General features: G+C 41.3%; 1 protein-coding gene across 1 annotated transcript in view; it reads left to right on the top strand.

The window, feature by feature from the left end:
* Positions 1-15,311, top strand: part of LOC124722411 (collagen alpha-1(I) chain-like) — a 193,558-nt gene that overhangs the window by 168,972 nt on the left and 9,275 nt on the right. Inside the window, exon 8 of the mRNA XM_047247579.1 lies at positions 7,820-7,930. Within this exon, the coding sequence (XP_047103535.1) occupies positions 7,820-7,930 (111 nt within the window). The remainder of the gene's footprint in view (positions 1-7,819; positions 7,931-15,311) is intronic.

Here is a 15,311-nt window from a genome sequence, read left to right as displayed (position 1 = left end):
GAAGTGCCTGAGCAGGGGATGGGAGATTGTGTTGCTCATTTTGGAATAGGGAAATGCAGTAAACAGACAATGCAAGTAATAAAAATAAGCATACAAGCAAAGAAAATTTCGGCAACGCCTACCTGAAAACACTGAATAAAAAAAAAAAACACTATAAGAGGCACTGTTAAAATATGTTAACACATCCCTGCAATAAAAGGACGTGGTAGGTATATGGCAACAGCAAAACACAAAAAACCCGCAGATTCGAATCCTGCCTCGGGCATGGATCTGTGTGATGTCCTTAGGTTAGTTAGGTTTAAGTAGTTCTAAGTTCTAGGGGACTAATGACCTCAGATGTTAAGTCCCACAGCGCTCAGAGCCATTTGAACCATTTTTGAACAAAAAAACCCATGACAAAACAAAACAGAGACTTCCTGTGGCATTTGGTGGCTCTGGGTTGTAAGCGTTAACAGTTTGTCACTGTGTTATTGCTTCTATATCGTCAGCACCATGTTACTCGTACACTCCACCATGTTGTTGTGTCAAGGAATCCTGCATACTCTGTTCGCTAGACAAACAACCGAACAACTCATATTAATGAGTTTTATTATAACAAGAAAAGTACAAATACTTAACTTTAATCGAGTATTCTTGCAGTCCTTCATACATGGTCATTCACAACTGCAATTACGCAGATGTGTCGCAAACAAAGGGCGACATACAAAATAATCAGTCTTTTTAAGATCAGACAAACACAAGTAACAATTTTCATCTTAGCGACCGCTATTACCAAAAGTCTGTCAACTGAATTGCAGTGGCTGTTGATCTGTAACTGCACTACGTACAGATTGCTAATGAAAAGTCTACGAGGCGTTGGCTAACGAAGTGGCTAACGTTGACCCTGGTATCGAAGTGGCCGCCACCACTCGTGCGGGGCGATTATGTCGTATTCACCTTGGGGCCACTGGTGTCGCTTTGTCGTCCTGGAGGGAGGTCGGTTAGCATATGATGGCTGATCCCTTCTCACAGCCTTCTCTTCTCTGTCGTTCCCGACTGGCGTGCCGACGCTGACTTTATGACATAACAAAGTATAATTCACATTAGTATTCATTGGCTTGTGAATTCCATACAGAACGAGACAAAGTCTTCGTTGGGGTCAGATGCCTACTTCAAGTTTAAGAAATTTGGCCGCTTTTTCTTTCCAGAAATATTCTCTGTATCATCCCTCTTTGCAGTTACATGCTACATAAATGGTAACACATTTGTGTGTACTCGTCTAACTTTGGAACAGCTTCATAATGTGGACTTCATATTAGAAATGGAAATAAAGAGTGTTGATATTCCATAATAATATTTGTTTTATAGTTTGCTGTGAAAAGCTTTTTTCTGCTTTCTATTCCATCCTCAGAAAACTTGAGACTAGACAGGTAGTTCACATATCATCATCGAGAGTTCATAGCTGTACAACGATTGTTTTTCCAGAGATATGTGACATTTTAATACTATATGCATTATATTATATGTACTACGACAAGTAATAAATGTCATACCTTGAGCAGGGCAGGACACAGAAGTGGCAGATCTGTAGAAGATCACTGTATGCCTGGGTGTATTTTTTTTCATACACAAGTAGAATGACTTCAGTAATTAACTATTTATTGTAAAGCTAAATATTAGCACATATTCTCATTCCATGACGTTCAGTCCTACGCGTTCGTCAACATCTGCAGTTACCTGACAGTATTTTCTCTTAGATGATGTTTTGTTAAGAGCTTACTGCATGTTTTTATAATACATACAGCAAAACACTTAGCAGTTTTCAATCGAGATACTAGGAGATTTCTGATATTGCAGCTAATATGTTTACCGAGTCATTCACATAATACATGAAAAGTAATAACGCTATCGCATCTCCGTAGAGCACAGTGGTAGATTCATTCATATTTGGGTGATTTTCAACCTAGTTGGTGTTCATGTTCTGGTGTCAGGTTCCACAATATTTATTAACCGTGGAAGATTGTATTTTCCCATCGACATGAGTTTGAATTATCGTTGTGATATGACATAAAATAGCGAATGTGATATCGACTGCTGTCTTTCTTTTTTCTGTGAGTCTTTTGGGTTAGTATCTGCATTATCCTACGCATCATTCGATAGATCTAGCTTACCGGTTGGGTTAGTATCTGCATTATCCTACGCATCATTCGATAGATCTAGCGGTTAATAAATATTGTAGAACCTGACACCAGAACATAAACACCAACTTGGTTAAGAATCACCCAAATATGAATGAATCTACCACTGTGCTCTACGGAGATAAGATAGCGTTATTACTTTTCATCTTTCGATAAAAACCAGTCGAATAACTTTCGAGCCGGCCAATGTGGCCGAGCGGTTCTAGGCGCTTCATTCTGGAATCGCGTGACCGCTACGGTCGCAGGTTCGAATCCTGCCTCGGGCATGGATGTGTGTGATGTCCTTAGGTTAGTTCGGGTTAAGTAGTTCTAAGTTCTAGGGGACTGATGACCTCAGATGTTAAGTCCCATAGTGCTCAGAGCCATTTGAACCAATAAGTTTCGAGACTGGATTAATAAATTGTAGAGAGAAGTCAATATAGTGGTTTTAATGTTTCCGCTGACTACATACTCTTCTACCACTTGAGTACAGGGCATAGCACGTTCACACAACTATGTGACGCTATCAAGAGAGGCTTCTTTTGAGTGCTGATCAACTCTCACGTGATATTGGCTTCAATTACGGTTGCGCCGTCAACGCATTGATCCTTCATGTTCATTTCTGCACATGGTCATTCAGTGGTAGTTTCGTATTGATAACACCAAGTCTCGTCAAGGTGGTAATTTTTTCAGAAAATAGTTGTCCGCGTTTTGCGTTTTAATCAAGTCACGACAGCCTACGTCGTGACGTTGTTTTTGTTGAGATAACCTGAAGGAACGCAGTCGGGCGATGCCATCGGCAACCGTGAATGTCTGCACAGATGCACTCCGTCAAATCGAACGCAAAACTGCAGCAAGCGAGTACTGTGCAAGGGAATTTAAAACCTCGGTTTGCAGAGTAAGTCCGGTAAAACACACACACACACACACACACACACACACACAAATACTAACGCCACCACACTAACAGAGATGACCACCGTGGGACGTTACCGATGTTGAAAATTAATAACCAAAGGCTGAGGTAGCATGGAGAGACCAGGAGTCCATGTAGAATTTAAGCGGAAACTTCTATATGTATTTAATACGTTACTTGCTAATTTTATTTCAACTGCTTCCGTAATAACACTGTTCCATCAGTTGGAAGTGCATGCCAGAATCTCCGTGCTTTAGATGGTGGTCGAAAAACACATTTCACATCATCTTTCCGCAAAATACGATCAATCCCTTTGGAAACGCTCCCTGCGTAAGGTAAAAAACTGTAGGCTTTGAGCGAACTCTGTGTTAGCGTCACTCGCCAGTTGTACGGTTACGGTCGGTAGCGCACTGCACGTCTGATTGGTCTTTCAGTATAAACATTCTGACAAATGGTGACTTCAAGATGGGCTAACTCAGCTAGCACTGTTAGGAACTCAAATGACGTGGGCCATGTGAAAAAAGATACGAAGTACCCCTTCACGCAGAGCCGTATGGCGTCAGTTATGAACCTGTAGGTACAAGTGAGTGGTAGTAGTGTTCCTATAAAAGCCATCGCCCACGTACCATCAACCTTTCATCTCAGCAATACATCAAGTAAGGTAGGGTAGCCATCCTTTTTCATTTCTATCATGAAACGAATATTCGAGTGGACTGAGTGTATGTGCTGGTCTGCTGCTCGAGATAGTCTCCCTTCGTACTGATGCCGAAACAGTCTTACATTCTGATCATTCCAAAGATCTTCTAATTTTCTGTGAAATTCTTTGTCTTTAAGCGTCTACTCTTGTTTAGATTGAACCGTGTCACAAGCTCTACACTTTTTTTTCGACACATTGCACACACAAGTGTTTTTAGTTACCGTTATCAATGTGATGTTCCAGCGTATCCACTTTGAATATTTCAGAGTACGTGACGTAGTACTAATTTTATTCAGATACAGATAACAGAGGCCAGTTACTTTTCATAAACTACGATGGTAATAGCAAAAGTAAGGTCTCCTATTTTTTTATAAGAACATAAACCTGTTTATTTCTACAATGGATTACATCACCACTGTGGCTATTTTTGTATGCCCATGTCATACCAGCTTGCCGCCATGCTGTTCAGGAAGCTACGAACCTCTTTTTTCACCTCGTCGTCCGAGCTGAATCGCTGGGACCACAATTAACGCTGACAGGTACTGTGAGACTCTGAAAAAACTCAAATGGGCAATTCAAAACCGGAGAACAGGAATGTTGAGCAAGGGAATACACATTCTCCATGACAACGCTCGCCCACACATCGCTCGGCATACCGTTGATATCCTGCAACAGTTTCAGTGGAACATAATCACCCACCCATCCTATAGTCCTGACTTGGCGCCCAGTGACTTATCACCTATTCCCTAGGTTAAAAGAACATTTGGCTGGAAAGCGATTCAGTTCCGACGACGAGGTGAAAGAAGAGGTGCATAACTTTCTGAACAGCATGGCGGCGAGCTGGAATGACATGGGCATACAAAAACTGCCACAACGTCTACAAAAATGCATCGAGAGAAATGGTGATTATGTCGAAAAATAGCTAGATGTTCAAGCTGTAAACTGATGTAAACCATTGTAAGCTTTTTCAGGCCCATCTTCTGATGGAACATGCAGAACTTAAATTTTTTATTATGATGCTGCGTACCGGCTTGTGGGAACATGGGCGTTTTGTCGTTAACATCTACTTGGCTGCTTACATTTTAACTTCTTGTGAGCCACAGAATTAATCACTTTTTACTCTGAACACTGGCATCCACGATAAACCCACCAGTATGCAATAGGTTCCGTACAGCAATGTCAACAATCAGTCTTAACACCTGTGATTTTCACGTGCGAGGTAACTTTTCATGTCAGCAAATTGTTAAAGCGGCATACCTAAAAACTACAAATCAAGGTATCTGAATTGAAAACGGTTCACCCTTAAGCTAAACTACTGGCCATTAAAATTGCTACACCAAGAAGAAATGCAGATGATAAACGGGTATTCATTGGTCAAATATATTATACTAGAACTGACAGGTGATCACATTTTCACGGAATTTTGATGCATAGATCCTGAGAAATCAGTACCCAGAACAACCACCTCTGGCCGTAATAACGGCCTCGATGCCCCTGCGCATTGAGTCAAACAGAGCTTGGATGGCGTGTACAGGTACAGCTGTCCATGCATGTTCAGCATGATACCACAGTTCATCAACGGTAGTGACCGGCGTATAGCGACGAGCCAGTTGCTCGGCCACCATTGACCAGACGTTTTAAATTGGTGAGAGATCTGGAGAAAGTGCTATCAATGGCTGCAGTCAAACATTTTCTGTATCCAGAAAGGCCCGTACAGGATCTGTAACATGCGGTCGTGCATTATCCAGCTGAAATGTAGGGTTTCGCAAGGATCGAATAAAGGGTAGAGCCACGGGTCGTAACACATCTGAAATGTAATGTCCACTGCTCAAAGTGCCGTCAATGTGAACAAGAGGTGACCGAGACGTGTAACCAATGGCACTCCATACCATCACGCTGGGTGATACGCCAGTATGGCGATGACGAATACACGCTTCCAATGTGCGTTCACCGCGATGTCGCCAAACACGTATGCGACCATCATGATGCTGTAAACATAACCTAGATTCATCCGAAATAATGACTTTTTCTCATTCGTGCACCTAGGTTCGTCGTTGAGTACACCATCGCTGGCCCTCCTGTCTGTGATGCAGCGTCAAGGGTCGCCGCAGCCATGGTCTCCGAGATGATAGTCCATGCTGCTGCAAACTTCGTCGAACTGTTCGTGGAGATGGTTGTTGCCTTGCAAACGTCCCCATCTGTTGATTCAGGGATCGAGACGTGACTGCACGATCCGTTACAGCCATGAGGATAAGATGCTTGTTATCTCGATTGCTAGTGATACGAGGCCGTTGGGATCCAGCACGGTGTTCCGTATTACCCTCCTGAACCTACCGATTCCATATTCTGCTAACAGTCGTTGGATCTCGACCAACGCGAGCACCAATGTCGCGATAAGATAAACCGCAATCGCGATAGGCTATAATCCGACCTTCATCAAAGTCGGAAACTTGATGGTAAGCATTTCTCCTCCTTGCACGAGGCATCACAACAACGTTTCACCAGGCAACGCCGGTCAACTGCTGTTTGTGTATGAGAAATCTGTTGGAAACTTTCCTCATGCTAGTACGTTGTAGGTGTCGCTATCGGCGCCAAACTTGTGTGAATGCTTTGAAAAGCTAGTCATATGCATATCACAGCATTTTCTTCTTCTTGGTTAAATTTCTCGTCTGTAGCACGTCATCTTCGTGATGTAGAAATTTAATGGCCAGTAGTGTATGTCAACCTCACAAAAACATTTTTATTAAGATAAAAACTGTCAATACGCTATCTCTCTAGTTTTTTGTTATCTGATGGAACTAGACTGGTTTTCCACGAGGTGACGGACCATCGCGTTTCATTCTGGAAACCTCAAAAATGCTTAGCGAGAACTTCGGAAACAGTTGACTCGTACAAGAACGCTTACTGGCCTGTGGCATGAGCACGTTGGAATGCAGATATAATTCTATCCGGTTAATTTGAATAAAGGCATTTAAAGAAATTGTTTGTTCTCTAAAACTGCGTTATTTAAAATATTTGCGAGGAAGAATAACACGTTGTATGAGGCCAGCTAAATCTAAGAACTGAATAATAGCATCGATTACTAACCGCTATACCAGTATCTTTTGCAGATATCCTAGCTAATGGCTTGCAGGGCAAAAACATTTATGTCAATATTTCGCATAATTATTTACCGAATTTAACAGTTTTAAATGCTTTTATTATGTATTCATTAAGAGAGACAATTTTATTTTAAATGTTAGTGTTATGCGCATGTTATGGTTGGAAACTGTTTGTCCTGAGGCGCCCAAATATCCCGTCTACATTCATTCAGTATTTGAGAGTGAGAGGACTTATCAACTTCCTCGAAAAATTTAAATATAATTTCAAGACCTTACGAAACATTTTCTCGCGGTCACCCTCCGCAAAATGACGAAAGGAGAAGAGCTTATCTCTCACCGGTCATAAGTTTTCGCTGTTCATAGGGTCAGACTTTAGCATGAAGTATCAAATTTTATTAATTCTTTGCTAGCTACTTTCTTCGCAACATAGTTTGCAGATACTATCCACATATACTACTGAATGTACTTTGAAAACAATATCATTGTGAGACACACAGTGCAGGAGATATGCCGTCATAAACACTGAAGTACATGAAAAACTAGCTTTTGCTTAGAATGGATTAATAGAACGTTAAAGCTCTTTTGTACATGAGAGTTCGAGTCTTCAAAGAACCGGGAGTTTACTGATTTATAACAAGGTAATACTACTTGTACTGCTACTTCTAGTCCTCCTAGTCCTCTCTACTACATAAAACATATTCAGATGTTCGTGTAATACAACAAGCTGCTACGAAAAACAATTTCACAGTTGCGAGGGGATATTCTGTGTCATACTTCCAGTATTCGGACAGCGGTAACAGCATTCAGTTATAACCAGTTTTCTGATGTCAGTTTGCTCTGCTCAGTGATTCATATGACCGATGTTCGTTTACACCCCTGCTGTAGATTAGTGTAACTTGACGTTTAGTTAGAACTGTCGATGCCTCTGTAAAACTGACGTCTTTTTCAGGACCAAGTGGCACTGCTAATCGCGGCCGTGGTCCACAGGGCCCTGGAGGACAGGCCCCACAGAATGCAGGAGCAGGAGCACGTGGCGCTCAGCGTACAAATAATGCTGCTGGTGAGTACTGCGTGTACTTCAGACAAGTAATCTATGTCAGTCCTTCAGCAGGGCACGGCACATAAGCGGCGAATCAGGAAACCACTGCTGGTTTGGATGTATTTATTCCATACACAGATTGAATGACTTTAGTTGTTAATCATTTATCGTGAAGCGAAGACGTAATAGAATTTCGCATTTCATGACATTCTAAACTATGCATTCGTCAACATTAACAGTTACTTGGCAGTATTTGCCAGTGTTTTATTAAGAACTTACTGCATATTTTTGTAATATGTATATCGGATAATACGTGTCGCTTTTCAATCACTTTACAAGAGAATTTGTAATATTGCAGCTAAATTATTCACCAGGACATTCACACACTACTTGAGCAGTAACAGCGCTATTTCATTTCCGTAGGGCGCACTGACAGTTCCATTAGTATTAGTGGGTGATCCTTCACCTAGTTTGTGGTGCGTTCTTACTGTCAAGAAGACTGCCACTAATGATGGCTCATAGGACATCGTGTTTAAAGAGTTTGAGTTGCGTTTCGTATGATCAGTATTTTTATAATTCATGTTGTTTGTCATGAAGAACGTAATTTTGTTTCAGGTACTGTAGTGCGAAAAGGTTAAACCATAAAATGGAAAAGTTGGAAGAAAATAAGGCAGCAGTCCTTGTAAATAGCCACCAACATTTCACCCCATTCTAGAGTCTGCTGTTTGTACAAGAAATGATTTCTACGGAATTCAACTAAAGTGTTAAAAGACAACGAGAAGCTACGCTTTAGACGCTTGATGTCTTTCTCTTGCCTGTGTTTTCGCTCTACCATCTGCGAGTAGAATGGGAAGTTGTTTCTGGTAACTACGTACCTTCCGCCTCTCATCACCCTATGGCTTGTGGAGAGGATACTCAACCAAGGATGTTTCCCATCGTAGTATATCTACCTGCTTGTCAGTGGGTCTCACACATTTTTAGCTGAGATAAATGATCATAAACTGTCATGTCAAGATTTCTTATCGATTGTAACCTAAGACATTCCAGTAGGCCAGTTTATGGCTGGCCAAAAGAAACCAGTTGACGACAGTATCTGTTTTAGTGGCACCACGATATCCAATGTTCCACACATGTTACATCGGAAGTTCCACCGGGGGCCGAATCGCACAATAACACTGAAAGAGTGGTTCGGTGTGGGGCGGCGGAGGAGTGAAGTGGTCTGCCTTAGTCGTTGTGGGGTTGTGGACCACTGCGGTTGCGGCGGGGACGGAGCCTCTCCGTCATCCTAGGCCCCCGGTTAACATACAATACAATACAATACAATACAATGCAATACAATAGGTGTACCTAATTGACCTACATATAATTTGCCACACATATTGCAGAAAATCCTGTAAATTCCACTATGTTCTAAAGGTGCAATTTTGTGTTTACTGTTGAATAGAATGTGATCAACAGTATTCCTAGTATAGAAAACTGACATGTATCACGTGGAATTTAGTTTGCTAGTAAGTATCTGTGAATCTGACCTACATACAGCATGGGCGCACATTTGTTGTCAGTGTGACTTAGTGCCTACTGAGGAGGAGACAGAAGTGCTGGTATCCTCCATCTTCTTTCTCCCAAGTATATCAGTTAGGATGGGACTATAATCAGTACTGTGTGAAATACCAATAATTACTTATAGTACACTTTAAGAATGTGATCTGATTTGTGGTATAGACAGCATGTAGTGCTCCAGCGAGTCGAAGCCTACATGTTCGTGTATCACAGCATGCCAGGACTTGGTAAGTATTACTGTCTGTAGGAATTACTTTGCAGTATGTCTTAAACAAAAGTTTTTGTTTCCTAATGTCAAGGGTAATATCTAGATAGTTGACTGAGTCTCCTCCAAATTCCACTGTAAAATTAGTTTTACTGAGTTTCGAATTTAAATGTGGAAAAAATTTATTTGTCTGGTAGTACCTGTCCACCAGCAGAGTATATCGTCTACATACCTGATCCTGTGTAGTAGTTTAGGACACTTACGGGTTCTTTATCTATAAATATTTATTCAAAATTATTCGTAAACGTTTCAGCTAATAAGGGAAAATCAATTACCATGACAACTGACATATTGTGCAGTTTACAGGGTCTCTTGAAACTGGAAATAACTTAGTTTATAACACGTCTCAGCTGCCATTTTTATTTCCTCTGTCTCCACTGCATTTGTTCAGGTTTCATGTAACAATTCCTTTGAAATTTCTGTAGCTTATCGAACAGGAAAATTGTAAAATAGGCTGCTGGCTTCAAAAGAGTCAAGAGTGGCACTATGTGGAGCTGATGCATCTTTTAGCTGTTTGACTAATGCAACAATATTAGTTATGCCAAATATGTGCCGTAAAGTGTCTTATATCAGTGAAAAAAGCAATTTTGTACAGTTATACAGTCTCATTGACCTTGTGTAGATTATTATTTTAGTTTTACGTTGCCTCACAGTTACCTAGATAGCCGTACTATAAAATAAATATTGCTGTGCAAGATCAGTACAGTGCATTTCAGTTTTTAATGTTCCTACTTTTCCCGAAGTACCGACAGAGTACTCCAAAGATATTATTAAATGTGCTGACTAACTACTGTACTATGCTGGTTTTTCTAGAACTCATAATTATCCATTCCTCAAAAATATAATATATTAACTGGAGGAACTTTCTTATACTTATATTTTCTGTGTGATTTGGGATGCACGCTGTGGAAGTCGTTTGACGTGTTGGGCCACTTCTGTTCTGTGACTGACCACGACGAAGTCTTTCGGTAGACTACATAGCATTCATTCAGGAAATTTTTCTGGACTTCACAAGTCCACGTAATTGAGTAGCAGATGTACGTTGACGGTAGAGATCTGTATTTTATTTATTTTATTTACACGCCAAGTTCCGTAGGACCAAATTGAAGAGCAAATCTCCAAGGTCATGGAACATGTCAGTACATGAAATTACAACATAAAAGTAATAACAGGTAAAAATAAAGTGTTTATGAACCCGAAAAAGTCAATCCATAAGTTTAAGTAAACGCAAATAACTATACAACAAGAATCAGCTTAATTTTTCAAGGAACTCCTCGAGAGAATAGGTGGAGTTACCCATGAGGAGACTCTTCAGTTTCGATTTGAAAGCGCGTGGATTACTGCTAAGATTTTTGAATTCGAGCGGTAGCTTGTTGAAAATTAATGCAGCGGTATACTGCCCACCTTTCTACACAAGAGTTAAGGAAGTACGATAAAAATGCAGGTTTGATTTCTGCCAAGTATTAACTGAGTGAAAACTGCTTATTCTTGGGAATAAGCTAATATTGTTAACAAGAAATGACAGTAAGTAATATATAACCTGAGAGGCCAATGTCAAAATACCCAGATACATGAACTTACACCACTTATTGCCCGAACCGCCCATCCTGAGCCAAAAATATCCTTTTGGGATGGGAAGAATTACCCCAAAATATAATATAATACCATACCATATAAGCGAATGAAAATAAGCAAAGTAGACTAATTTTCTTGTCGAACGATCACTCGCTTCAGATACCATTCGGATAGTAAAAATAGCAGCACTAAGTCTTTGAACAAGATCCTGAGCGTGGGTTTTCCACGACAGTTTACTATCTATCTGAACACCTAGAAATTTGAACCGTTCAGTCTCACTAATCAAATGCCCATTCTGTGAAATTAAAACTTCAAGTTTTGTTGAATTGTGTTTTAGAAACTGTAAAAACTTAGTCTTACTGTGATTTAGAGTTAGTTTATTTTCTACAAACCATGAACTTAGGTCATGAACTACACTATTTGAAACCAGGCCAATGTCGCACACAACATCCTTCACTACCAAGCTAGCGTCATCAGCAAACAGAAATATTTTAGAGTTACCTTTAATACTAGAGGGGATATCATTTATATAAATAAGGAACTGGAGTAGCCCCAACACTGATCCCTGGGGCACCCCCCACTTGACTGTGCCCCACTCAGACTCCACACCACAGCCATTCTCAACATTGTGAATAATTACCTTTTGCTGTCTGTTGCTGAAGTAAGAGGTGAACCAATTGTGAGCTACTTCCCGTATTCCATAATGGTCCTGCTTCTGGAACAATATTTGGTGATCAACACAATCAAACGCCTTAGTTAAATCAAAAAATATGCCTAGCGTTCGAAACCTTTCGTTTAACCCATCCAGTACCTCACAGAGAAAAGAGAATATAGCATTTTCAGTTGTTAAATGACTTCTGAAGCCGAACAGTACATCTGATAGCAAATCGTGTGATATAAAATGATCAATAATCCTTACATACACAGCCTTTTCAATAACTTTAGCAAACACTGATGGCATAGAAAAAAAGCGGCTTTACTATTTAGTACTTCAATCGTTCAGGAAACTGACATTCCTAAAGGAAAAATTACAAATGTGGCTAAATACACGGCTAACATGTGCAGCACAGTACTTAAGTATTCTGCTAGGCCCTCCATCATATCCATGAGAGTCCTTAGTCTTCAGTGATTTAATTATTTAGTCAATCTTCCACTTGTCACTATCACAGAGACATCAGTCTCAGAAAAGAGTTTTCCAACAGAGTTACATGATTCCCTGTAGAAAGTAAGTTTTTACTTAATGCACCAGTAATGCTCAGAAAATGATTGTTAAATACTGTATATATTTCTGACTTATCAGTAACAGAAATATTTTTACTACGAACTGACTATATATCGTCGACCTTGCGCTGCTGACAAGACACTTCCTTCCCAACTGACCATATGGTTTTAATTTTAATTAGCTATTCTACTTGCGTACCACATAGTCTTTGCCTTCCTAATAACATTTTAAGCACCTTACAGTACTGTTTGTAATGGGCTACTGTAGCTTGATTGTGACGACTTCTAGCATTTTGTTATAATTCGTGCTTTGTTCTACATGCTGCCAGTGTCGTCGTAACTGCCGTCTGCTTCACATCTCCTGTGCAGCAAGCTACGTAAATTTAAGTATTAACTGTGTTTTTCTTACTTGTCACTTCTTTTTCCGTGTGTTTTTGCTTTTAGGAAGCTTTAATTTTCGAGTACTAGTAATAGTGTTCCATAGATTTCGTGTTTGTTTTGAATAAAGTCCAGAGACAGTTAGTACTTATTTTCATTGTTTCCAACAAGAAGTTCTAGAAACCATAGTTTAGTCAGCTATCAACCGCCTTTAGTGAATTAGCAGTCTGGTTAAAAGTTGATTACTTAACTCTCTACTGTAAATTGTTGATTTCTTAGGATGGGTAGGATGTGTGACTGCTGTTTACGGACGCAGGAGGAGCTGGCCACTGTTCGCGAACAGCTGAACGTGCTGATGGCCACGATCAGCCGTCTTCAGGCTGCTGCCTCGGAGTGTAGCGGCAGTGGGGAGTCTGGTGCGTCGCATGGTACACCCCAGGTGTTACATGCTTCACCCACGGTCCCTGCTGTCGAGACATCTTCACAGGTACCGGGCGCGGTTGGGCCACCCTCTCCCCAAGAAGATTGGCGGGTTCAACGGCGTTCGCGTCGCACGAGGCGGAGGGTCAGTGTGGAGGCTGGCCGTGTGGCATCTCCCGCTCTGCCTGTGAGTGGACATCTGGCCGCTCCTTCAGCAAGGTCCAAGCAGGCACATGGGGGGAGGGGTTTATCAGTGATTCGGAGCTCCAATGTTAGGCGGGTGATGGAGCCTCTTAGGGAAATAGCGGAAAGGTCGGGGAAGAAGGCCAGTGTTCACTCTGTCTGCTTGCCGCGGGTCTCGTCCGAGATGTGGAGGAGGTCCTGCCGGCGGCGATAGAGAGCACTGGGTGCACCCGACTGCAAATTGTTGCTCATGTCGGCACCAATGACTCCTGCCGTCTGGGTTCAGAGGTCATCCTCAGTTCATACAGGCGGTTGGCGGAATTGGTGAAGACGGAAATCCTCCCTCGTGGGGTGGAGTCTGACCTAATTATTTCTACTGTCGTTCCCAGAACCGATCGCGGTCCTCTGGTTTGGAGCCGTGTGAAAGACTTAAACCATAGGCTCAGACGATTCTGCGGAGATATGGGGTGCAAATTTCTCGACCTCCGCTATCGGGTGGAGAAATGTAGGGTCCCCCTGAATAGGTCAGGCGAGCACTACACGCAGGAAGTGGCTACAAGGGTAGCGGAGTACGTGTGGAGTGCACATTTGGATTTTTTAGGTTAGAGAATTCCCTCCCTTGGCCCGACAAGGCGCCTCGTGAGACACGACAAGGTAGCAGTAGGCAAAACGCAACAGGGAATGACAATATTAATGTGATAATAGTAAACTGCAGGAGCGTCTATTGAAAGGTCCCAGAACTGCTCTCATTAATAAGCGGTCACAATGCCCACATAGTAATCGGGACAGAAAGTTGGCTGAAACCAGATGTAAACAGTAATGAAATTCTAAATTCAGATTGGAATGTATCCCGCAGAGACAGGCTGGACAGTGAAGGGGGAGGAGTATTTATAGCGATAAAAAGTGCAATAGTATCGAAGGAAATTGGCGGAGATCCGAAATTTGAAATAATTTGAGTGAAGGTCACGGTTAAAGCAGGCTCAAACATGATAATTGGATGTTTCTATAGGCCCCCTGGCTCAACAGCAGTTGTGGCAGAACACCTGAAGGAAAATTTGGAAAATATTTCGAGTAGATTTCCCGACCATGTTCTTGTTGTGGGTGGAGATTTTAATTTGCTAGATATAGACTGTGAGACTCAAACGTTTATAACGTGTGGCAGGGACAAAGGACTCAGTAAAAATTTTTGAGTGCATTATCTGAAAACTACCTTGAGCAGTTAAACAGAGAACCGACTCATGGCGATAACATATTAGACCTTCTGGTGACAAACAGACCTGAACTATTTGAAACAGTTAACGGAGAACAGGGAATCAACGATCGTAAAGCGCTTACAGCATCGGTAATTTCAGCCGTAAATAGAAATTTTAAAAAAGGTAGGAAGATTTTTCTGTGTAGCATAAGTGACAAAAAGCAGATTTCACAGTACTTGACGGCTCAACACAAAAGTTTTATCTCAAGTACAGATAGTGTTGAGGATCAGTGGTCTAAGTTCAAAACCGTCATACAATATGCATTAGATGAGTATGTGCCAAGCAAGCTCGTAAGAGATGGAAAAGAGCCACCGTGGTACAACAACCGAGTTAGAAAACTGCTACGGAAGCAAAGGGAACTTCACAACAAACATAAACATAGCCAAAGCCTTGCAGACAAACAAAAATTATACGAAGCGAAATGTAGTGTGAGAAGGGCTATGCGAGAGGCGTTCAACGAATTCGAAAGTAAAGTTCTATGTACTGACTTGGCAGAAAATTCTAAGAAATTTTGGTCTTATTTCAAAGCGGTAGGTGGATCAAAACC

Source organism: Schistocerca piceifrons, chromosome X, assembly GCF_021461385.2.
Source record: "Schistocerca piceifrons isolate TAMUIC-IGC-003096 chromosome X, iqSchPice1.1, whole genome shotgun sequence".
Taxonomy (NCBI): domain Eukaryota; kingdom Metazoa; phylum Arthropoda; class Insecta; order Orthoptera; family Acrididae; genus Schistocerca; species Schistocerca piceifrons.
Note: the sequence above shows the minus strand (reverse complement) of the source record. Positions and strands in the feature narration are given on the sequence as shown.